The sequence below is a fragment of the Aythya fuligula genome, chromosome 1, assembly GCF_009819795.1.
Source record: "Aythya fuligula isolate bAytFul2 chromosome 1, bAytFul2.pri, whole genome shotgun sequence".
Classification (NCBI taxonomy): Eukaryota; Metazoa; Chordata; class Aves; order Anseriformes; family Anatidae; genus Aythya; species Aythya fuligula.
The window spans coordinates 32,684,635-32,710,215 of NC_045559.1; the positions used below are offsets into that span (position 1 = coordinate 32,684,635).

The window sequence follows — 25,581 nt, forward strand, 5'->3', positions numbered from 1 at the left end:
ATTATTTATCAGCATCAGGGATTTGCCCCAAATTGCAGTTGTTCCTAAAAGCAGATTGCACCCCAAAACCCACACTGGTCAAGAGATTTGGATACTGCGTGCGCACATACTCATGACTCAAAGGTGACTCCATGAAACAACTGCCAGCTAAATTATATTATATTCCATATTTTGAGGAAATCTGAGAAGCTTTTACCTCAAAACTTGTCTAATGCAAGAGTTAGTAGTTGTCTGTTACATTTTTTTTCCACAACCTAAAGGCTGAAGGGACTCTAAGTGCATAGAATATTTTGCTCCCAATTAATTTTATGGATTGGGGTAAGCAGAGTCTTAATACATAATCTGGCACACAATTCAAGAGCTACTTCCTGTGGTAGCTAGTTTGTGGTAATGACATGTCATTTCTGCAGGTTGTGTAAATTGCTGGCTCTGTCTTTATACTTCAATAAAATCTGTTTGCATAGCTCATACTTCTCCTTTCATTGCAATTAGGCAGGCAGAAATTCAAACAACAAAACTTTATTGTTCATGTCTGTAAGATAAATAACCAGAGCAATGGATAAGATGATTTTAAAACCATGTAACAATGTGCAAACCACTGCTAAGCTATACTGAAATCGCAGTGTACTTTAGGAAGTGACTGATGTGCACAGGAAGAACACAAGTATCAGCTGCTTGAAATTTTCCCATCTCTTCTGCATACTCTCTTATTTCTTCTGCAAGTAATGCATCACAGAACAGGAAAATGCTTTGGATGGCCAAATTCAGGGACCAAAGACCATGTGTAAGTGTGTGTAACACACATTCAGACAAAAGATTATATGTATTTTTGTAATAACTATCTTATCTTTTCTTCCATTTCCACGAAAAGAAAATGCTGAGAAATCCTTTTTTAGAGCTCAAAGTACATATGAAGTATTTTAAAATAGCAAACCCTTATCAAAAATTAATTGGCAACACTGCTGCAGAATATAAACTCAAGTGGTGAGTTTCTTTGTAAGTTTCTATACTATTTTTGAGCAGTGAATTGGCAGCAGCTTTGTCCAATTAACTTTGACATGAACAAAGCATGATAAAGGGAACTATTTAGCAGTAGTTAAATCCTGATACTTTTATCATCCATAAAACATTGCACACAATACCAGGACTTCTGTTCTGAGAGATGATCCAACATTTTCTGAGCACTGCTGCACTCCGGTGCCGGAGCCCAGTTCTGACAGACTTAAGTGTAGACACAGACCTCTTCAGTGAGTTTGAGCTCAGGTCCTGGAAAAAGCTACAGGAGCTGCTCCTGTTCTCTTACTGATACGTGGAGGGCAGCAGCCCAAAGAATGGCACACTCAGTACGGCTGGCACAGTGCTACATTTGATAGTTTACACTCAAAATGTGCCACCCCAGATAGCTGGCCGGCAGTACTCTTTTCTGCCACACCCAGGCACATGCACCTGCCCACTTACTACCACCTTTTCAACTGTTAAACTTCTAATAGCTGCATTTGCAACTATAAAGCAGTGTTTTTTTTGAATTTGTATCATTTATTGCTACCCTTATTGAAGATAAGCATGTTTTACTAAGGTAATAACAAATTAACCCAAAATACGTTTTGTGATTGGTGGCTTTGCTTTTCCTGGTTTTAAAAAATTGTCCTGACTTCCAGTGGGCAGTGCTCTGCTGTTACACATGATGAAAGGGCAACTTTGAAAAACTTCTTCATCAGACAGGACAGCCCATTTTCAAGACACTTGAACAGAAATGGAGACATTCTAACCTGGAGAGCTATGGTCTTCCAGACAGCTTTTTAGAAGGCCACAATGATTGCACAGCATATCATTTGTAGTGGAGTTTTGTCATCTACCAGGGCAGGGGAAGATCTGTTGCAAACATCACATCCCCGCACTTTCCATGAAAAACATGTTAAAGAATACTGAAGGTGCTGAAACGGATTTGTTTGAATACTGTCTGTTTCTCTTCAGCTGGCAATGAACCACTTGCAGGGATGCAGAAGAAGTCAGCTTCACTGGCTTATATACCGAGGAGCTGTAACTTGCCACTGAAATTAGTAGAAACAAAGAAAAACAAAACAAACAAACAAACAAACTAACTAACAAAAACAACCAAAAAAAAAAAACAAAAACAAAACAAACAAACAAACAAAAGCACACAAAAAAAGTCTTTGCTTCTGTATCTTCCCTGGGACCACAACTGCATAACAAAGCAGACTTTTGATTCAGGATAATTTATGAATACGTTGTGGAATATTAGCAAAGACTTTTTACTAGAATAATGTTATTAACTTTAAGCCATAAAAATCTCAAATCTTCAGGAACTGTGCTTATAAACATAAACCATATGAACAAAACTAGAAAGCCTTCCCTCTCCCTCAACCATGGTGTTTTGTGTTTGTTGTTTTTTTTTTTTTCTCCTTTCCTCATGTGAGAGGCATGTGAGCATGGAGCAGCCCTCTGTGTTCTAATTATATTGCTGCAAGACACATCCCAGACATTTTGCTGGGATGGGATGGGGACAGGACAAGGACTGCTTCAATAAAGCAAACCGCTGCATAAAGCTCTTCGATCACTTTCACACCAAACTGAAATCAGTAGCACCACAATGAGGACAAAATGCTCTTAATGTTATAGTCCCTAGCCATCCACCAGGCAATTTTTTTAATAATGAAAGAAAAAAATAAATACAATTAAAAAAAAGTATCAGATAGTACTTACTAGGCTAAGCTTTTGTTAGCAATGAAACCACCAGACAATAACAAACTAGGGTAGTCCCTTGAGAATATTCCCAGGACATCCAGTTAGTTGATCAAACTGTTCCAGACAGTCTGGACTGAGATGCTGTAACCACAGTGACAGGTAGCACAGAATGTGGTGATCACAGCTCTGCATGACAAAGAGACACAGTTCAGACACTACCGAAGGTCCAGTGAATATACCCAGGGCTACACAACTGCTTCCGTTACTCATAGTCCTAAGCCCGTTTGAGGAAGTCACCACTAAAATCACCTTTGTGAGGAACATCTTTACTCCTGGGATTACACATCAGGACTTGCTACCCTCCTTTCATATACTGACGCTGTACTTGGCAGTGTTATTGAGTAATTAGCATAATCTTGGAATGATCCGAGGACATCACAGGATAGATGTCTCCTTGTGTTTGAGCCCAGCGTACAGATATTTCGCAATCACTCTGCATATTGTATATATGGATTATAAATGCAAACGGTGCCAAATGGCTACTAGGGTATGTTTGCAGGATTAAATGTCAATAGGGCTTCAGCTTCCAAGACACCTTTTTAGGAAGAACTGTAGAAACAGCTTTTCTGAGCTTAAAACTACTTGGGATGAAGTTTTCCAGGTCAGGTGTCTGCCTCAAGCTGGTGTGTTCAAATGGGACTTTCAACAAGAAGGAGCCAGGTAAGTATAAGAATGAAACTGGGGGAAAAAAAAAAAACTTCCCATTTCTACTCAAGTACAGAAAAAGCCCTCGTAATGTACTTGAAAAGGTCTATGATTTCTTTACTTTGAAGAAAGAATTTGAAATTTTGTGGAGGAATAGACTTTGAATCAGGGATATGCCTTTTGGGTAGTTTTCCAATTGAATATTATGATAAAGCAAAAAGCTTTTGAATCTCAAGCTGCACATGCACAGGAAAAAAGAAAGAAAGAAAGAAAAAAAAGAAAAAAAAAAAAAAACAAAACAAAAAAAAAACACAGAAGCTAGCAGATGCTAGGCTTGCTGAAACTCCTGTGGAATCTGCAGTGCTGCAGACTGGACCTTGCAAAGTTACTCCCACCTGAGGCAGCAGTGGGGAGTGCAATGAAGGCTGGGGCTCCACCGTGCTCGGTGCTCCCTCTTCTGGCACCCAGGCCAGGAAGGATGGGCACCTACCCATGGCACAGAGTAGGGAACAGGCCTCGGGGGGGAGGGGAGAGCTCGGTGATGTTGGGAGGGTAAAGCAAATTGCTCCTGGTGGTCATACCCAAATTCTATTTCTGTCTTTATCGGGGATTTACGCCGAGCACTGAGTGTCTTGTGTTGAGAAGGTGGCCTCTCATGAAGCGTTCCTCATTTTTTGAGTTCCAAATTTGAGCTTCTGGAAACTAAGCTCTGAAATACCTGGCAGCATCTACAATACCTGCATGGCTTTCTTTACTGCAGCTTCCGAGCACCACAACAGTCTTCCACTAGAAAAGAAAAGACCTCATAATGCAGGCAGAATGCACAAACAAACTCACAGTGTAGCCTACAGATGAATTAAAGCTGGCTTAGAAGTTATGGCTAGCACTTCTACTGCTGAACTGTCTTCACTCATAAATAAACCTGTAAATTATATTCTTAAAACTGTACTTTGATTAAATAAAGAACAGCCCAAATTAGCAGCCATTCTTGTACTGAATTCCTCTGCATCTTAACTTTCTCAACGTTACAGTGATGGTGATGCTACTACCTCCAAATTTTGGTAACTCAGTATACATGAAGCATTCAGTCTCCTACCGATTACTCCAGAAAAGCCTGTAAGGAAAAGCTAAAAATCTCTACTCAGATAAACATTTAAATGCAGTGCAGATACAGAGCTGTACCCCCCTTTTTAAAATTCATCTCAAACAGAAGGACCCTACGGTAAGAAGTACGATCATACCATTACAGGCTATCATAATACACACAAATGATATCACACGTGAAAAACTCTTAAGCAATGAGCACTGCATTTCTTCACCCTTTTTATAAGTTTATATGTTAATGTTTGTGTGTAATTATGCATAATCTTAATGTTCACTTGCAAATAGAAACTATCAGATATTCATTGATAGTCAAGAACTCTTTGGCATGTGAAAAAAAAAAAAGAAAAAAAAATCAAGCATCTCTGTGTTTTCTTCTAGAAATAAAGAAATTGATCTGATATGAACTTGCCTCCAGGCAGTTACCCAAACTTCAAAAATTATCACAAAAACATCTTTGAAAGCTTTGTTAGCATATTTTGGCAAAAGGACAGGCTTCCTTAGGACAATACTTAAACGACGTTGGGAAACTTGAACTATGAAATGCATACTATAATTTTTGTGAAGTACTGCAAACGTGGCATAGACACCCAGATTAAGGACACAGCTCCATTTTCCTAAGTGCTAAGCACAATTCAAAGGGAACTCAGTGGAGGCTCTAATAACTTGGAAGCCTCTGAAGGAAAAACTAGGACCCACATTATTTAATTTTCCTAATGCAAAGTGATAAATGAGCCCAGATTTATTAAAATGTAGGTAGCAGATCAATAGCAGAACTATCCTAACGGTTTCACTTACAGACAGACTTGCTACACTGTTATCATCTTTTAAATTTAGCTAAACTTGTAGCATTACAAGATAAATAGATCTACTTTGACTTTGTAAACTAACACTAGAGTAACTTGATGATGGATGAAGCGACACTGGAAGAAGTTTCATTCTGAGAAGCCACACTGTAAACTGAGGGGTACCAAAAACTTACCCAGCACTGCTGTTTACACTGTTAGGGAACACACCACAAACAGTCCCTGGTGCAGCACATGGCTTACGTCACTGGACCTTTGTGTTCTAGAAACTGAAATCGAATACTTAAAACTATAAAGAAAGCCTTCAGATTACAAATCAAGTGTAAGCATGTGCAGTACTACGTATCCCTGAATCAACCAAAGACAGAAACAAACGCTGCAATAACTACATCTAAGGAAATGTATCTGAAGTAGAAGTCGCCTCACAATGTTGAGAGAATGCCAGAGTGGTGTTTGCCCCCCCCTAAAACTATCATTTTTTTCCTCACTCCCTTACTTGAGCACACAGTTTCTATGATTACCCTTTTTCCTTCTTCAGCAGGACTGACAAATTTCTTCCAGCTTCTGTATTGTTCTGTGACACATGCGAGGGAGTCTCAGAGAGGGAAGAGACCCTTCCTCAGTGTGCAGTTTCTCAACCCTGCCGACAAGCTAGATAAGGACAAGACTAAGCAGATTAGCTCATGTAACATATTTTGACACTGTTACTACCCCTAATATCTGAAAACTACACTTTGACTCTTGGTAAGGGTTAGAAAGTTTTGGGTAGTATGCTCACTTATCCCTGAGTAGAACGTTAAGGACATCTCAGCTCAGAACCTGACTCTCCCAGCTCTGCACATTAATTGCTCTTGGTATCTCTGGAAACCACAACATTACAAATCGGTGGAACATATAGGATGATAGATATACACTCTACAACTTTTACTTTTTGCTAACTGTCTTTGGTTATCCTTCATTTGCAACAAGATTCTAGGTGAGACAGATCTTATGTTAGGGTTCAAAATTCAGAAATAGTAGCAGCTCAGCATAATTAACATTTTTTGTAATATGTGGAGAACAACAGTCATAGATTCCCCTAAGAGCTTTGGATACTATCATATTACTGCAAGTGACAGGAACCGATACTTGACTACATTTGATAGCTCATTATATGTAAACAACCTCAAAAACTGTTTCTCACTAGCTTTTTTTTTTTTTTTTTTTTCCAGTTATGTTAGACACTACTGTAGTTAAATGGCTGTAGTCCAATGTTTTAAGTGCAATTTTCAAGTCAGGTGTCCCATCAGCATTTGACCAATGCATTGTTTGAGATTTTTTTCTTAAAGCTGAACGTAGCAATACTTCCTTGTGTCTGAGCAACACAACAGTCAATGCAATGCTGCTCACCTATCAGTAGTCTGTAAAAGCAAGTCTATAACAAGCAGATCACCAACAGACAGACTGAGAACCACAGCTAAACAGCACATTTTCTCCTTCAGAAGTGCATCTGTGGGTATTCATTTTTTTTTTCATGGCTTTTAAGTATTTGGCCATTCTAATAGGTTATTTATTTAAAGTGTTGTTTAATTGGTATTTCTTTCATTGACTACTCAAGTTCTCAATAAGGTTTTGCAGCATGTATTATAATGACATGCACACATTGTCACATGTATTGTCTGTTCACATATTTACAGTTGCTCGAACTACTTCCCTTTTCATTTATGTCTATATAAAAGTTAACTAAGGCAACTGCTTACTTGGAGAAATTTCCCCATATTTTTAGCTATCATTTACTGCCATTTGAATTGGTCAAAATACAAAGATGAGACGGTGCTGTGTGACGAGCAAATATTGCTGGGAGATCTGTAACACTGAGAACTCTCACGCTAGTAGCATTTCATCACTTAGACTTTAAAAAAACATTATGAAGTTATTAGGCTTGTTTTTGCTTTACGTTAACTAGACCTCCCCCACCAATGTGTGATACCATCATTCTTGCTCTACAAAAGCCCTTAAAGTTTGAGCCAAATTTAACCTGATAGTTTCCGTATTTCAGAGCACAGTTCCTTTTTAACATTCAAAAGAACTCTCTCAGTTTTGCATCTCAATCAAACTTTCACACATGCAACCAGAAACATGAATCACACTAGTGCTATTTCAGGAAACAAGTACAGCTATGGTGGCAGGGGAAGTGTGCCATCCACCAGATCACACAAACATACAGGTAATCACAAGGTAACGCTGGAAATAGGTCATTTACTAAGTGCAAATACCTTTTTTGTTGTTGTTTTTAAAAAGCATGCAAAAATTTGCCTGTCAGGACATTCGTGACTTCTGCATTGCAGACCAATGTTTCTCAGAACCTCCGAATATTTTCCACCACTCAGGCCCTAATCTGCATTATAGGTATGATAACTTGAGAAATGCAGCACATATTTTTGGCCTGATAAGTGTAAGAAAAGGGTATGAATTAGCTAAACTTTCTACACTTACTGTTGAAGTATTGCCAAGCCCAAGTGTTCAGAACACATAAGTCAGGGCCTACAAAAGAATTATGATTTCAAAAGCACTGCAGTTTTGAAAGCAAGTGGGAGTGCGTTCACGTATTTATTTTTACTTCTCCTTCAGTTGCATTTAGGGTTTTCCTGCTTCATGTTTCATACTACATTGCACAACTGAAGAACTCTCAACTATGAAGTGTTTTTAATTTGGGCCTTAGATCAGCATAAAATTCACTGACTCCAACAGCAGGACCTTTGTGAAGTACAGTAGATACTGGGAAATTACAATAGGTACATATAATATTTAAGGAAGTATTGAATCAATTTACTTGATTATTTACAACAGTATTTATGAAGTCCATTTTTCCAGCTGTTTTATTTCCTGAGTAGTAGTAACTGAAAAATAAGATGAGGAAGGCATATAACACAATCATAGACTTATGAGGGAAGTATCATTCAAAGAATGAACTTAAAAAGTTGTTTTTTTCAATGTAAAATCATTATTTATTATTATTTTTTTAAAATTATCTAAAACAAACCTGCAAGAGTAGCTAAATTCCACTAACTGCAGTGGAAATTTTGTACAAGTGTGCAGAAGTATCCTGTAATATTGTACATTCACTTTCCTGTCTTTGCTGTAATATTTAGCATTAATTTCATGTATTAAAGATCTTTAATTTATGACTTAATACAGTACCATTACTGTACTAGCCACTTATGATCTATACAAAGTAGGAGCATCTTTATACCGGCTTGCATACCCAAATGAAATAAATAATTTTAGAATATTATTTGGTAAGAAGAGGTGGGACTAATACCTGTCTGAGTAAATGCCCCTTGTTAAAAGATGCATTTGTCACAGCAAGCTGAGCAAACAGTGACATCTAACATACATGGTTAAATTCAGCCCTTTTACATTTGTTGAGATGAATGTCACTAAAATTTACCACTGGTTTTCTGACCCTTTCTCCTCTACCCGGTGTTCATCCAGTAATTCTTGTGTTTATTTTCAGACTGCACCTTCATTATACATGACTGTCTGCAGTCTTGAGGGGATTTACTCTCTCCTCTCGTCCATTTAATAGGATGCATTTTCCAAAATAAACATATATATATATACACACATGCACCAGTGCACGCACACAAACAAAATACACTAACTTCTGTTTCTAAGGATTTACAGTTTACTATTTAATGTAAGTAGCATTCAGCTAGTGATACTAGTTACTCTAATCAAAATGTAATGTTGCCACAATTCAACAGCAGCACAACAGAAATGAAAATGGAAATGAGCAAGAATATTTCACCCACCAGAAAGCAAATGCAGTTAGCGGGCAACTGACAAGAACAATTGTGGCCTGCTCTGGATAGTAACAGTTGGGCAGACAGGTAATAGGCACAGAATTTAATATTAAAGATTCAGGGAAAGAAAAAAAAAAAAAAAAAAAAAAAAAAAAGCTTGAAAATACAACAAGGGATACAGATACTAGAATACAACAATTGTTGACACAGTTGTACTTAAAAAAAAAAAAAAAAAAAAGACATTTCCTCCCCCCACCTCCCCCCAAAAAAAGACACCACCACTGCTGAACAGTGACAATTCAATTACTGGATCTGTACTGTCTGCAACTACGCTGATTCCACACGTAATATTTACACACCAAAATCCATTGTATATATTAACTTTCATAAACAGTTTATAATAATACAGATTTTATTTTACAATTAAATGAATTCAAAATGCATTGACAGGTACTATACAGAGATCAATAAATTGATTTAAAAAAAAAAGCAGCAGGATTTTTTAAAATTCTTTTAACCTACATTTCATCCTTGAGCCTTTAATATGCAACAAGCTATATTTCTAATTTTAAAATACTAATGTAATATTAGCACATTAATAGTTATCATTTCAACAATAAAATAGGTTAATGCTTTTATTTAGGTATAATTAAAACACATGCAGTATTAAATCAGGTAAATAAGGGAAAAAAAAAAAAAAAAAAAAAAAAAAAAAAGAGCCATAATTCATAAACCCTTCCTCTACCTCAAAGGAGAGGGGAGCCCCCATCATCACAAAAACAGCCAAACAGGTGGTATAATACAAATTGCAGCCATATCGTATGGGATCTCCATCTATTCCAGGTACAGGCTAAAGAAGCAAGCTACGGAAAGGCAGACATGGTTAATGTAAAACAGCAATTATTACCGAGCTGGCATCACAAGATCAGAGCCCAATACAGACATTTTGTACCTTGGTGCTGGATAGTGTTACTTGAAGCATCAGCCTAATAGCCGGTTTATGCATAAGGCACGCACTAAAATGAAACAAACAGTAATTAAGTGCTGACAGTGACCTAGTTAGCTACACGAGGAGCCAGATCGTCCTGTCATTCAGTACAGGTTCGCCAGAATCCCACGGGCACGGTCCCCTCCGCCCGGGCTGCGCCGCCAACAGCGCCTCCCGCCCGGGCAGCCCCCGCCGGGCCGGGCCGGGCCGTGCTCCCGCAGCCCCCGGAGCCCTCGGACGGGGGCGAGCTGAGCCCCGGAGCCGCTGCGGGCAGCGCCGAGGCCGCCGCCTGCCTCCTTTTCCCTTCCCTTCCCTTCTCTATCCCTCCCTTCCCCTCCCCTCCCCCGCGCCGCAGCTCCGGGCTGAGGCAGCCGCTGACTCGCTGGCTGCTGGCGTCCCCCCTCTCCTCCCTCCCCGCCCGCCCCCCCCCCCCCCGCGCACACTTGGTAGAAAAGTCTCCTCTCGGCGGCGGGAGGGCGGTGAAAATCCTCCGCTCTCCTCCCTCCGCGCCGTAACGCGAGCGAAGCCGCCGCCTTCTGTTCCCTCAGCCTCGGCCAAGTCGGCGTTTTGTTGACAGGCTCTGCCGGGCACAAAATGGGGCTGCCGCCGCTTCCATGGGCGCCGCCATTTTGTGAGGAGCCGCCGCCGCCGCCGCGCTGCCCGCAGCCGGAGCCGCCGCCGCAGCCCCAGCCCCAGCCCCAGCCCCAGCCTCGGCCGGCGGCGGCCCCGGGCGCGGCGGGGCGGCGGCGGCCGGGGTCCGTGTAATGGTTGAATAAAGTGACCCCCTCCAGGGAATCCCCAGCTGGCGGTTACGTAAGGGACCGTGCGCAATTGCCGAGCACGGAGACCCACCTCACCTCGCCTCGCCTCGCCTGTCCGCCCCGCTCCGCTCCGCTCTGCTCCGCCACCCACTCACCTCCGCCGCCCGCCCCTCGCCGAGGGGAGACCCCCCGCTCGGGAGGAATTTGGAGGCGAGATTAAAAACCACCGCCCTCTCCCGCGAAGGAAGGTTTAGCTGCGTGTGCCCGAGCGAGCGGCTTAGCCCCCTCAATCGCTTGTTTGTTTTAAGCCTCGCCCGTTCGCGTTATCCCGGCTTTGGGAGCCTGCTGCTGAAATCGCAGGAACGCGAAGTGTCACAGGCAGGGGCTTGCTGCAGCTCTCCTTCAAGCCTGGGGGGCAGGGGGGGCACCCAAGGCTACAGGGGACAGACACTGCACGCCTTGCATTGCAATTGACGCACCACCAGCCCATCCACACAGAGAGGGCAATTTTCAATATTTATTGATTTGAAACCGAGGGATCTCTTTTCTACCCCCCCTGCCCCCCTCCGTAAGTGTGACCCAAGGACAAATCTTACCAACCATCTTGCTCTATTTCTGTCTTTTTATATTCAAGCTGAAACAGCATTCAAGTCAAAAAGAAAAACAAAAAATCCTCAAAAAAATGTTTTATTTCCTGAAGTTAGTTAGTACATGGAATAGAAAGGAATTATAGTTCTCCCTTAAGTGCTCACTTGGTGCCATAATGTGCCATTGATTTCAAAACAGAGCTCCTTACTGACTTTAATGAGGAGTTCTGCTTAAAGAAAACTAAAGGCCCAATCTGGCCTTGAATTTCAGTGTACTGGTTGTGAGGGACCCACGCTCCTTCAGCGCCCCTTAAACTGGGACAGGCGCTCACCTGGAGCTCTGTTTACTTGTAAGGAAGGACAAACGCCCGCCTGCACCCCACCGCTTCACCTGGGGAGCGGATTTTGGACAGCAGGCACCGCTGGCTGCGCAGGCCCCTTCTGCTCCCACCTGCTCCGCAGGTGTGACTGCAGTGCAGGTTCTCCCCTGGGCTCCCAGGCGCTGGATACACGTGATGAGGAAAATATTTACAAATACTGCACGCGCCATATGCAAAGGGGAGAGCGGGCTGCCGCTTTTGGCTACCGCCAGCCCAGGGTGAGGGCCGAGGCCTTTCTCCTTCCGTAATTTTACACTTTAAGCGATACACAGAAACATATATGTGGCTTAGATTGAGTAGAGCAGCCCCAAAGCTCTTTCCTTACAGGGCAGAGCGCCTCTGAGAGGGAAAAAAATATATATATATTTATTTATGGAGTGAGGCAGAGTTCAGGCCCCTGCTGGCAAACCTCCCCGGGGCAGCCCTGCGGGGGAAGGCTCCTCTTTGGGGAAGTTTGGAGCCCCCTCGGCCCGGAGCGGGGGGCTCCAGCCGCCCTTGCCGCACAGCGCCTCCCCGCCCCCACCCCGCGCTGCCCGGGGAGATTTCCTGTCCTTGGGAACACCTCGGGCCGGGGGACTCCACAAAGTTTTTCAAAAGTCAAAATCCGCCAGTGCCCCCTTCCGTTGTTGTTTTTCTCTGTCTTCTCCCCCCCTCCACCCCCCCCCCCCCCCCCCCCCCCCTTCATGAACTCGAGGCGCTCGGCGTGAGCCCGATTAAAAAAAAAAAAAAAAAAAAAAAAGGAGGAAAAAAAAAAAAAAAAACCACGGCCCCGCTCCGCTCTGCGAGCCCACCTCTGCTGCCCTCCCCCCGGAGCAGCGAGCGGGGAGCGGCCGCCGTGGCGAGCCCGGCGCGGAGGGCGCGTTTCCCCGGCCCCCAGCCCTGGAACAACCGGTAGTAGCCGTTTTTTTCCTCCCCTCTTCTCCCTCTCCCTCGCCTCTTTCCGCCCGGCTTTGTGTGAAGTTTGCGGCACATTGCAGATGAGCCCTTAGCGGCGAGAGGAGCCTATTGTTCCCCGCCAGGAACTGCTTGCTGGGGCTGCGCTGGCTTTTGCCTTCGGAGCTGCCTCGTGCAGTACCGGGAGCGGCCTCCGGGGCCCGCTGTGTTGCGCTCTCGTCCAGGCAGAAGCACGGCGGCCTCAGATCTTTTTGTCTGAGAGAGAAGAGAAGTGAATCCTGCTGCCGCCGCCACCGCCGCCGCCGCCGTAGCTGTACAGTGTGTGTGTGCGAGAGAGCGAGCGAGGGAGCGAGCGAGGGAGAGGGAGATCGCATGGAGCCGCGGCTGTAACACACACACACTGTCAATACCTCACTCCGGCTCCCCCCCCACCCCACCACAACAGTAACCCAATTCATTGTGTGATCCAGCAGCACCATGTTGAGTCTCATGTGCAGGCTGGATCGGTTGGGTTTGTGGTGCTGAGAGAGGCAGCAGCAGCGGGAGGAGGAATTACTGAGAGGTGCCCCTCTCCCTCCCTGTCTCTTTGCCTGTGTGTTGTGTGGAGACAGGACTCGCAATTACCACACTCTCTGGGCTCCCTTATTCCTTTTAAACTTTTTTTTAAACAAGCCCCTCTCCATGGCTGATCCCCGGCCGAGCACGGGCACCTGGGTCTCTTAAAGACAAGGAGGAGCCGGGGATTGTTGTTGTTGTTGTCGGCCGTTTTTTTTTTAAAATTGGATTTTTTTTTTAAGAGGACCTTTTTTATTACAAAAATGGCAAATTCGACGGGTAAAAACCACGCAGACCAGCGGAGAAAGGGACTCGCTTTCCTGGACGAGCTGCGGCAGTTTCACCACAGCAGAGGGTGAGGAAAATGGGGAGATGGAACGGGAGGGGGGGAGGCTTTTAAACCGACCAGATCCAACTTCCAGCCCCTTCCCTGAAGGACACGGCAGCCCCAGCGAGGGGAGAAAAGGGGGCAGAGCTGACAAGTTGTGGTGTTTTGTGTGTATCTCCTTTGGCAGGTCTCCTTTTAAGAAGATCCCTGTGGTGGGTGGGAAGGAGCTGGATCTTCACGCTCTCTACACCAGAGTCACCACTTTAGGCGGATTTGGGAAGGTGAGTGGAAGTTTTAATTTGGCTTTCCCTCCCGCTAACCTCTTCCCAAAAGTCTCCTCTGACCCCCGGGGGCGGCGGGGGGAGCCGGGGTGGCCGGGAACCGTCCTATTTAAAGCCGGTTAGAGAAGGTGGGGGGTGGAAGAAGGAAGCAGGCAGGCAGGCAGGTTGGTGCCTTGGCCTTGTCGGCGGAGCGATGGAGGGGGATCCGGGGGTACGGCGGAGCCCCCGGCCGGCCCCCCCCCCCGCCCCCGGCCGGGCCCCGGCCCCCTGCCCCCCGTCGCCGGGGGAAGGCGAGGGGGGAGCGGGGCGTTTGGGGCCGTGAGGGGCAGTTTGTGTCGCCTGTGGTCGCAGCTTGTGTGTGCGCCTCTGAGAGGGAGAGACGGAGAGAGGAGAGAGAGTCTGAGCGCAGTTTTAGTGCAACTCAAAATTAGCGGGCATGTTTAACATCGATAATCGGCACGGAGCATGGGCTAGGGAACGAGCCTCGCGGCCGGGGGGGGGCCAGGCGCTGCCCTCCGAGCCCTTCCCGGGGAAAAATAACAAAAGGGGCACCCAAGACGGTGTGTAATCAAATAGCCATCTTTAGGCTTCAAGGCTAGGGACAGAAATGTAGGCCTCAAAAGAAAGGCCTCTCTGTGGCTGGGGAGCTGCCGCGGGGGGACCCATCGGGAGGGCTCCCCCGCGCCCCCGCACCCCGCAGCCCAGGGGGCGCCCCCTCCCCGGCTCGCCTGCCTTTATTTTAAACTTCTTTGGGTTTTTAACGGACCGCGGTAGGATTTAAAAGGGGGCGACAGAGGGACTCCCGATTGGTTATTGTCCAGGCAGTAAAAACAACAACAAACAAACCCCAAAACGCTGCGGGCCCTCCCGGCCGTGCCCCCCGAAAGAAGGCAAAACACAGCCAGCCGGGAAGATGTCGGCGAGGAGCGGGATTGTTCCCGAAGGGGGAATATTAGCGGCTGTCAGTAACAAATGCAGTCCCAAATCCCATATACGTTCCTGTTTATTATTATTATTATTTTCTCCATATATTTATCTATTTGCTTCGTGGCAGCTCGTAGGTTTTTTTTTTTTTCTTTTTTTTTTTTTTTTTTGCGATGTTTGCTGTCGACGAGGTGTTTGTGTGTACGTTGTGTATCTCGGCCCCTGTGTGTTGTTTTTGACAGGTATCTGAGAAGAATCAGTGGGGAGAAATTGTAGAGGAGTTTAACTTTCCCAGAAGTTGTTCTAACGCTGCCTTCGCTTTAAAACAGTATTACTTGCGGTGAGTGCTATCAAGCTGTTGCAGTAGTATTTTTGAGTGTGGGATTATATTGGGTTGTCGGTGTGTGCAATAATAAAAATACCCCTACTCTTAAAAAAAAAAAAAAAAAAAAGCTACAAAATAAACCAGAAAGGACTTCTAATTCCCTATTTGTCTGCTGCAGTGATCACTTAAAGGTAATTATGTTCTGCAGTTATTTTATTTGTATTTTACAGATGCAAGCCTTAAACTTTCAGGGGATCCTAAGTATATAAACAATCCATGTCAGAGCCATTTTAATTGATTATTTTAGAACGGTGGTACTAAAGGACAGTTACTAAGAGATCCTGGTATTGTAGTTACAGAAACTTAGTTTAATTTTTGAAGCACTGAAATGTGTTCCTATATGTAAACTTGTTTACTGTTCAGTGGGGTCAGACATTGAAGGAAAATGCATCTGTAGGAAGATATCCAAAGCAGTCTAATTTATACTGTTATCAATTACCAGCAGCATACATTATGTTTTATTTTAGAGTACAAAGATAAATATTTTTTTTCCTGTTACTTGAAAAATAGTAGATTTTTGCAGTTTTTAAAAATAAGTTTATATTCCTTGAAGTCATGCAGATTATTTTTTAAGATGCAGATTTTTTTTTTTTAATGTTGCATGGAGGTTTACACTGAATATTTTAAATTACTGTATGTGGTGCTGTTCTGTTATTAAATGATTTTTAAAAAGAAATTAATTTTGATTAACTTAGTGTTTTTTTTATGTGAAAGATTTTACAGCTATTGCATGCATAGTGTTTCTAGATGCTATATAGTGATGATTATATTTAATTTAGAATCAAGTTTAATGCACATGGGTTAAGGAATGTAATGTTATGTTTCTGAACTGTATAGATGATATTTTTTCATTGCAGTTAATGCTAAGATAGATGTGCAATGTGTACAAAAGATGTATGGGCTTTTGGACTTCTGTTTTGGTGATCTGAGTACACAGAAGCTTTATCTGTCTCTAGTTTGGCCTTCTGAATTAGGAAATGCAGTAATTGTACAGGTGCACTTTCTATTGGTTGTCCTAGATTGACTTCCAGCTTGAAGCTGTAGAGTTCAGAGCACAGTAGAGCAGTTATTGAGTTACAATGATGTCTGGAAAACCTTAGTCAGATATCTGTAGTTACTGAATTTTTCTTTTTTTGGTGATGACATATGATTGCTTTAAGATCCAGACTAAGGAAAGAAATTGCCATAGTTAATAGCTTTAGCAAAGTTTATGATTGCTAGTAGGCCTAGGAATGAAGTGAGAAGCTCACTTCAGGATGTCCTTTGCTGTTTATTTTCTCTCTCTAATACATAGTATTCTGGTCGTGTTGCTAAACATTTGTTGGATCACAGAAAATAGTTTTTGCTTTTTGACTTCTTCTGGTGGACCATGTAGTCTATTACCTGATTAGATTTCACATTTATTTTGCAAAATGATTTTTTTTTTTTTTTAATTTCTGTATTTTAGAAGGGCTTGAAAGCCTAACTTATTGCACTGTGACGTAAGGCGGTATGTCATTTGTGTTTTCATATGTATTTTGGAAGCATTTATATGCCATGACAGTTAAGGTAATTAATGTTAATTTAGCCTTCTAATGGCTATTAATTTTTAACAAGATACTACTTTATAATTTAGAATCAAACATCCAAAAATGTTATTTTTATTTTTACCATGCTGATACTGACATTATTTTATATACAGTTGCTGAAAATGTGTCTGAATGATTAGATACAAATAATTGAAAGTGTTTTTTTTTGTTATTTATTTGCAATTTAGGGAAAGAAAAGTTGATAAACAGTTAAGATGAAGAATCTTTTAAAATGTTTGATTTATCATAATCTCTATCATTTACGTAGGCCATTCTGAAATAAACTGTCAAGGTGGTTGTTTGGGGGGTGGTTTGTTTTTGTTTTTTGAATTACTGCTTTACTCGCTGTTGCTTCTAACATAATCTAAGTTTGAAGTGAAGTGTTTTCCAGCTGAGTTCACCACCCTACATGTGCAGTAATATGACTGTATATACACATACATCTCTAGATTCATGATCATTTAGCTTTAACATTGAAGGGTTTGGGGGGAATTTGGTTATATGGAAAGAAAAGTACTCTCATGCTAAATTTGTAAAAACTGTTTTATGTTATCAGTGGTGAAGAACATAACCTGAGGTTTCTTATAGGGCTAGGTTTTCATGAGCTGCTCAGCAATTCCCCATGGAAAAAAAATGTTCCTTTTTAGTCTCAAGTATGACTGGAGTCTTGGCCCCACTATTGTAATGACTTCGCAAACAAAGCCAAACAAATTGAGGCCTGTTAACTTTAATATACATTTTTATCAAATTGTATGTTGTGCCCTATAAAGTGACGCAGTGATCTGCCTGGCAGATAGGATCCTCATGAATTCAGAGGGATTTGGTGGTGTGCACCTACATGAATACATTTGCGGATTTGGATCTGTGATGGTCTGTGATGAAAGTTGCTTCTTTCTATGAAACATCTGGCATACCATGTTGGCTGAGATAAGATCTCAAGCTACAGGAACCCCTTGCTCGTTTTGCTGTGTTATCTCTAATAATGCTGTCATTTTGACTTAAAATTACTGTTTAAATAATTTAGAAAGTTGAATTTATTTTGTGTGGTGTTAGTAGTCCTGTTGCCTTAATTATAGTGAACGTTTTGCAAAACAATCATCAGATTAACTTTTTTTATAGGCAGTTGTGAGGTGTGTCTTCTGTTTTGTTTAAATAACTCCTTCATTTTGACTTGTGGATTTTTGTTGGATGTCTTTGGGAATGATAGCCCGTTAAAGATGTGAATTGTTTAAACTTCTGATGTAATTCTGGTAGGTTATGATAGACCATCCCATCCACCCCTTTTCCCTTGCAGTGCTCCCTCTTCGCTCTCACTGGAAAAAGTTATTTGTAATGGGGAAAGTCTGAACCATTCAAACTTTGTGCCTGCATTGCTTTGAGCTGTCTGACAGGTGAAGTAATTTATGCACTGTGGTTCTTAGTGAGCAGTCAAAAGCCACAGTGCCGATAACCATTGATAGACTGTACTTGTTAATGTAGTTCTGTAAGGCTCTACAGCATCACAGAGTGTAATTCCCTTGGATGTAGTGCAAATTAGATGTTTCATCTCAATTGAGGTGAATTAGTAAAGCATTTTCTAAATGCATCTCTAAAGATTATTTTATAATGTTAATGAAAATATTTTAATACGGAATAATAAATGTAAATATTGGTAATGCGGGCAGACTTTTACATTTTTGTTAGTTGGTAAACATGCAGTAGGTGAAAATAAAGTTAACATGAAATACAACTTGTTTTTTTTATGTTAATGGTTGATTAGGTTACAGTCCTACAAAGAATTGGGCTGATGTGACCTCGCGTCTTAGTATAAGGTTCTGCTGCTTTTCATGTGAGCGTAAGCGATACATTTATTTCTGTTGTGGGTCTTCATCTATTCTTTGGAAGCGAGACCTTGTGCAAATGAAGTATGAATAGCTGAATTAAAAAACAGTTTGCTTTTAAAAAGTATTTGTCTGCTGTAAGAGAAATTATGGGAAAGGGCTAAGTGCCAGGTAAAATAAGTTTGGGTCTCAGTTCTGCAAAGCATTTGGTCAAGGTGGCAGAAATGAGTTAATACTAGTTAAAGGTGAATAAGAATTTGCTGTTGTAAATATTGGGGAGGTAAGGGGAAGTCAAGCGGAGAGAAAATAGGTCAGTTTATAAATGGAAAGGGGCATAAAGTTACTGTAAAGACAAGCCATTATGCTGAACTTCCTGAAATTGCATACATGGTAGGATAAAACAGTGTGAGCAGTTAAAAATCAGGACTGTGTGAAATTGTTATTGACAACAAATAGAGGGGGCATTCGAAAGTTACAAAGATATTTAAGTAATCTGATGTTCAAGATGGCACTAAGAAACTGAGTAATAATACTGATTTTTTTTTCTTAAAAATAAAAAAAGGCAAAAACAAAAAGTATGACCTGAAAAACTAGATAAATTTATGGGATTCTAATTGCTGGTGCTCGTAAAATAATGGCAGAAATATTAGGAAAGCAGCAATAAAAAGTCTGGAATTTTCCAAGCAAAATTACTTTAAAAACAGGCTTTTTTTTTTTTTTTTTTTTTTTTTTTTTTTTCATTATATTTGCTCAGTGTTTAAAATTAGGATCTGATACTGCAACAACATCTGCACATAGATCAGTGAGTATGGTGGAGTACAGGACTGGTTTGAGGCCCTAGTGGATGAAGGGAAAGTTGTAGCTGTAATAGTATTTTACATGTTTTACTAATACAAATACACCTCTAAATCTCTCATTAACAAATTATTTATGTATGTGGAGTCTCATCTGAGTGAAAAATGGAGTGAACGACCATAAACAAAAATAGAACAAAGTATGGAGAATATGTTTGGTGAGTCACAGCAGTTTTAGGTGCTAAAAGAGTAACATGAGTGCTCGCATATGCATGCAGTGATACAAGTTTAGCCATTTTAGGCATATTTAGTGTCTGTATCAATGAACTCGATGTGAAAGTGAATAGTACACTAGTGACATTAGCAGATGATAAAGTGGGAAGAGTACAACAAAAGTCAGGGCAGAAAAAATAAACATTTATCTACAGAAATTAGACACATTGTTGGAAAATACAAATGAGATTTAGTTAGCCAAACGCAAGCTAATACATTTGAGGGACAGTAATCCAAAACAGGTATTCACTGCGTGGGAATAACCTGGAAAGCAGTACTGCTGAAAAAGGGATAGGAGTGATACCATGGGCCTGATAATCCTGTCAGTTGTGTGCACCCAGCTCCCTTTCATATGAAAAGGGGTTGTGCATGCTTCTGACAGGAAGAACAGGCCCCAGTTTGCAATATGATACATAGTCTTTGTAAAAGGAAACAAAATCAAAACAAACAAACAAAAAACATCACAAACAAGAAAAAAAAAAAAAAAGAGTTTAGGGTGCATCTGCTGAGGCACTGAAAAAGTGGGAGATTGTGTTTTGTATGAGATTGTGTGACTGTATTTTAAGGACTGGTTTACTTCCAGTACCTTTGCAACAGGTGTGGCAACTTGGCAGAAGCTTAGAGAAGAGCAAGAAAATATTTAGGAGGCTGGAAGGACTAGTTCATTAAAAAAAATAATAATAATAATTGAGAAATAAATACGTTTTGCATGGCTAACTGAACATTTTGGGTGAAAAGGGGACATGGTATTTTACAAAGATTTTTGAAAGGCCTAAATACCTAAAAGGGAGATAATTTTAACTAAGATAAGGAGCTACGTTAATGTGTAAGCTGAGATGAAACTGAGGGAGAAAATTGAGAGCAGATAGCAGCACAAACCCCTCAGATATACCCATCCAGCTTCTGACTGGTATGACAAGCAGAGCTGGGGGGAAACCCACACCATGCGTCATTCAGAACCAGCCTGGTCAGGGCGCTAATACCTGTGTTGGAGGTAACGAGCCAGGACTGGCAGAGAAGTGGACCCCATGACCCCACAGGTTCTGTCCATCCTTGAAAAACACTACAGTGAAGGCTTTCATCTTGCACAGCTACAGACTTTCATTGCAGCACTGCAGACTTCACCTGAAAAATCTGTCGCGCTTAATTTTGTCACAAATCCTGCAGCCGTTGGCAGGACAGAAAACAAATACGTGGATGGCATTTTTGTGATTTGTTCGTTAAATTATTCCCCCCCCTCCCCCACAGATAAGAATTGTAGTGCATGTTTCAGTCAGGCATCGGAGGCCTTGCCTTTAAGTTTTAAGCGAATATTTCACATAGTTGGAGGGGGAATTTTGTTTTAGTTGTACTGTAATAATGCAATCAACATATTTACTGTCAGGAGTAGTTACTGTTCATGCTCTAAAGCTTTATTTAGGGGAATTAGATATGTTGGTTGTTAAAATCTCAGAAGGTCTCTCCATAGGAGTTATTTATGCGGATGGATATTTTGTCAGAGTTGCTGCGAATCCGCCCAAAGGAGAGAAGAATTTTTATAACACAAAACCTGCAACAGGCCTCTTCTCAAGAGGGCAAGCAGCGGGTGAAAGGAAACAAAGTTACCTTAAAATCCCTCTTCCTTAGAGTGATGTGGTGATACTAGTCACTATGCAGATGAGTTTGACCTCTATCAAAGTTTGTGGGCTCTTCCTGCAGAGGGTGAACTCCACGGCAGGAAAAAATGGAGTGAAAAATTAGTGAGATGAATGTTAACGTACTTGCTCTTCCTGAGTATTTTCCTGCAAGCTCGTTGTTAGAAATGACGACCTACATCACTGCTGCTGAGGTGAAATATATTGGTTTATTGGGAGAGGGGGGAGTGTTGTTCTTCAGTTTTAATGCAGAATTCTGATTGCTTAACTTGAAAGCTTATCTAGGCAGATGTCAGAACTAATAACCTACAAAAAGCAAGTTTCTGGAAACACCGTAATAACTCTTGGTGACTTCGAGACCTACTGAATTGTCTAATAGCCGGTGGAAGGTTTACATGTTAAAACCATTTTCTGATCTTCAGTTGAAACAATATAAAAATTAATTTATGCTTTTAAATTATTAATAGCTGTGGTAATGTCTTAGGTTTGAATAAACGGTAAGCATATTGCAGCGAGATCAAGATGCTCAAGGATGGAAGGATAGCGCTTCTTTCCTTGGTAAAGGGGAGTAAACCTGGGTTAAGAAAAGCAGTTTCAGAGTACTTATTTCCTTTACTGCTAATAAGCTTTAATTAACTTCTTTATTTGCAGTTAAACCTTGATAGATAAGGCTTTCTTTGTCTTTCCCATCCTAGCCCCTTCCCTGCTTTCCCCAGTAGCGAAGTAGAGAGGTATGGCTTGTTCTGTGCTGGAGGAACACACAGGTTCAGGCCACTGCTTTAAGAGCACGTGTCAGATGAGAATGAGATCCAAACATAGTAATACCTTGTAGTTGTTGTTGTTTAATGCCAGATGCCAGTTCTGCTAGCCAGATTTCTTCTTCCTGAGCCTTACTCAAGCAGGCCATAAAAGGGGGCTACTGATAGTTGCCATCTTTTAGAATTCTTCTCTAATCGCCAGCTGAGGAGGCGCTGCTGGAAAAATAAAGCAGGCTGGGGTTGTGCTCTGTGAACTGGAAAAGTGAAAACTGAGTATGCAACAGATTATGAGAAGGGATTTTTGTGGTTTGTTTTAAAATGCTTGTTTAGAGTGTCAAAGTGGTGCCTTTCAGCTTAACTGGGACTACTTGGAGTAACTCTAGTGCTGGTCCACGCTGTTGCAAGATACATAGTTGGTAAAGGGAATTGGGTATAGGCCAGAGATCCCATCACTCGATCGTGTTTCTGCTTATCAGTCCGATACATATTTATTCTGTGGCCTTAGTTAAATCATTTGCCATCTTTTTATTCATATTTATAAAGTGAGTATATTGATGTTTGTTTACCTATCTCTCAGAGAAGTGTGAGACTGTAAGCTCTTTAATGCAGGGATTGTGTCTCTTCATGCTTCTATGTCATATCTTAAATATTTGAAAATGAATATAAATTAGGAATATATGAGGAAAATAAAACTATTCATAAGCTTGTTTGCCCTCTGCAGTACTAAGAAGCAGAAAATATAGCATAGATGAGAGGAAGAACAATCTTTATTCCTTAGGGAATAGATAAACTTGGGATACCTAAGCAGAGAAATATTGGAACGGTTGAAAGAAAGAAGCTTATCTTAAGGAAGGATAATAAAACAGCAAGATGGTACCCAGAATAGTGAGCTTAGGCTTTGCCTGAGGTACTAGATTAGTGAGCTAGGTATCAGATCTAAAATACCGTCTCCTTGGAGCAATGAGTTCAAGTCTAAGCAGACCTGAATTAGGTTTTCGGCAAGAAGGCAGTGACACCAAGTTCTCTACTTTTTGTTTTCTATCTTTAAACAGAGTGTGCATACATTTCTTTTAACTCTAGATAAATTGTAGCAAGCCAGCTATGCTGCAAGAGGGATTGCTTACTATCATAACAGAGTGGAGTTCTGCTGAATGATGCAGTAGAGCATGTTTCTCTGCAACAGTGAACTGTGTTCGTATTATTTTCCTATTTTATTGCTGTGGGAGGAGCAACGGCACAGATTAGTATTCCTTCAGAATAATTTACAGGGTTACTTGTCAGTTCATAGCTTCCTCAACTGCAGAAAAATCCTGTGTAGTAACACGGTCATCGTGATTCAGAGAGACCTTTCCTTTCCCAGTGTTTGTTAAGAGTTTTCATGTGTTTGCTCGCTGAAGTTTCCTGGGTCGAACTTATGGCTACCTGTGTGTCTCGACTGTTACGTACCGTGACGTCTGCCAGTTGGCCTCTGCCTCCTGGTCCAAAGGTTGCTGTGCTTCCATGATAATCCATGTGTAGAGATTCTCAGCTCTGTAAATCACTAAATCATATGACTAGCTTTAAGTAGCTCTGTTAAAGTTCTTCTGAGAAGTGTTTTGTGGTAGTGTTACAATATTGTGTGTTACTGGGACATAATGTGTCGGGGTAGCTGTTCCTCAAGGATACATCCCAGGGACTTAATTTAGTAAAACGATAATAATTTAATTGGGGGGTAAATTTGGCATGGTCTTAGCATTCTAACAATAAGTACAATGTAGGATAGGTGTAGTACAACTGTGTGAGATATATATATAAAAATAAAATATATATATATATTTTTTTTTATATATTTATTTTTTTTTCTTAAGCATGTTTGTATTAAAAGAAAATTTGTGGAAGTAAACTTAGAAGCATTGCTTCCCTTACACAATTATTTTCCTCAAGAGTCTCTGGGTGTTGGTGACCCTGATTAAATGCCATATAACCCAGCCAGGTAAACAGTTCCAGGCTACAGAGTTCACATATATCCTCTATAATTTTGGGTAAGATAGTAGAGCTTTGAAACACTGGAGGCTGCAGAACTGTTTTATAAATACTTTTCTCTTCCTGATACCATCAATGGAAACCTGGGAAAATTTACATTTGAAACGAACAGTCATTGTTCATGTAATGCTACAGTTGCACAGTAAATACCTGAAAAGATCAGGAATGACCTCATTTAAGTATGAATATGCAACCATATCTTTTGTCTCTTGAGTATATTCTTTATAATAGAGCCTTACACTCTCTGTAGTAAATGCTAATAAATCCCACGTCAATATTAATCTGTTGTATCACTGGGAGATTTATTTATTTTTTTCATATACATACATACAGTTCGGACTCATTGCTTAGATGTTAATTGATTTTACTCAATAGTATTTATTTCTGAGGAGTTTTTGGCTGTGCTTTCTGGGCAACCTTTCCCCACTGTCTCAGCTTCCACAGTATTACCCACATGGGCCAATTCAGAAATTGTTTTGCTTTGCTTGTGGTCTGAGGGGGAATCACCTGTGATGCTGTTTACCCTGGCTGCTAGTCTCTCCTTCTCTGTTAATCATCATGTTCTCAATCTTTGACTGGAAGCTGGAATTCATCTTCTGGTGCTTGACCCCTTGGTGTCTGTACCCACTGTCTGCACACGGAATATTTACTGTAATCAAATGAGTTGCTAATTGGAAAGAAAACTGAAGGGAAGAAAAGGTGTATGCAGGTAAAAGGGCAAGAGGACAAAGCACTAAATGTCAGGTGCCTAGCAACCATAAAATACTGAATTTTACAGCAAAACGATAATAGATTCCATGGTACTTGGGGAAAAAAAAAAATCTGCAGCTGTGGACATGCAGAATTCACAGGATCTAGACCAATATCTGAAAGGTATTTCACACATCTCAAAAATGTGCTTTCAGGTACTCTGCAGACCCAGTCAGGCATTGCAGCATTGGTGTGCATTTTGTTTGTTCTTCCAAGGTCATTTTTGTAATCGTCAGGTATAGAAATACAATTTTTATTTTAGTAAAAGTTTTATTTCTGAACAGGGCTATGTGCAAAGGCTGACCACTGTAGTACATTATTATTGTGTTTAATTAGATATGGAGAATATACAGGGCCCTAACTACCATACAGGTTGGGATGCCTTTAGTGTTTTTCTTCAAATGCCTCAAAGTGCTTTTTCTTTCAAACTTAGCTAAACTGGTTATCCTGTTGAACACCATGTGATTCTCTGCGTATAATAATTTATTAGGAAGTTATGTTAATCAATGCGTATAGAATTGGAGTAAAAGTGTAAAAGATTAGAAAATCAAAGTACAATACTCGGTGACAATGACCATCACATTCAGTAATGTTTCATTAGGAGGTCTTATAGACAATATGCTGTTAGTAATGAAATTAATTTTTAAAAATGTGTTTTTTGTCATAGATGCATACAAGTTTTTTTGTTTGTTTGTTTGTTTTTAGATTTTTACATAACCAGTACACAAATACTATTTTTCTGTAGTAGCTTGCATTCTCCTAGTAAGTTTAATTGT

General features: G+C 41.1%; 1 protein-coding gene and 1 long non-coding RNA gene across 2 annotated transcripts in view; one reads left to right on the top strand and one right to left on the bottom strand.

The window, feature by feature from the left end:
* Window positions 1-9,827: 9,827 nt before the first annotated feature.
* On the bottom strand, window positions 9,828-10,681 carry LOC116501971. Its single transcript, XR_004254531.1, has 3 exons — window positions 10,533-10,681; window positions 10,056-10,119; window positions 9,828-9,966 (listed from the first exon to the last, which is right to left on the bottom strand). It is a non-coding gene; the product is annotated as an uncharacterized LOC116501971 (long non-coding RNA).
* Window positions 10,682-12,654: 1,973 nt separating this feature from the next.
* The window catches only part of ARID2 (AT-rich interaction domain 2), a 103,310-nt gene continuing 90,383 nt past the window's right edge, over window positions 12,655-25,581 (top strand). Inside the window, exons 1-4 of the mRNA XM_032187423.1 lie at window positions 12,655-12,710; window positions 13,511-13,623; window positions 13,784-13,877; window positions 15,044-15,141. Of these exons, the coding sequence (XP_032043314.1) occupies window positions 13,532-13,623; window positions 13,784-13,877; window positions 15,044-15,141 (284 nt within the window). The 5' untranslated portion in view covers window positions 12,655-12,710; window positions 13,511-13,531. The remainder of the gene's footprint in view (window positions 12,711-13,510; window positions 13,624-13,783; window positions 13,878-15,043; window positions 15,142-25,581) is intronic.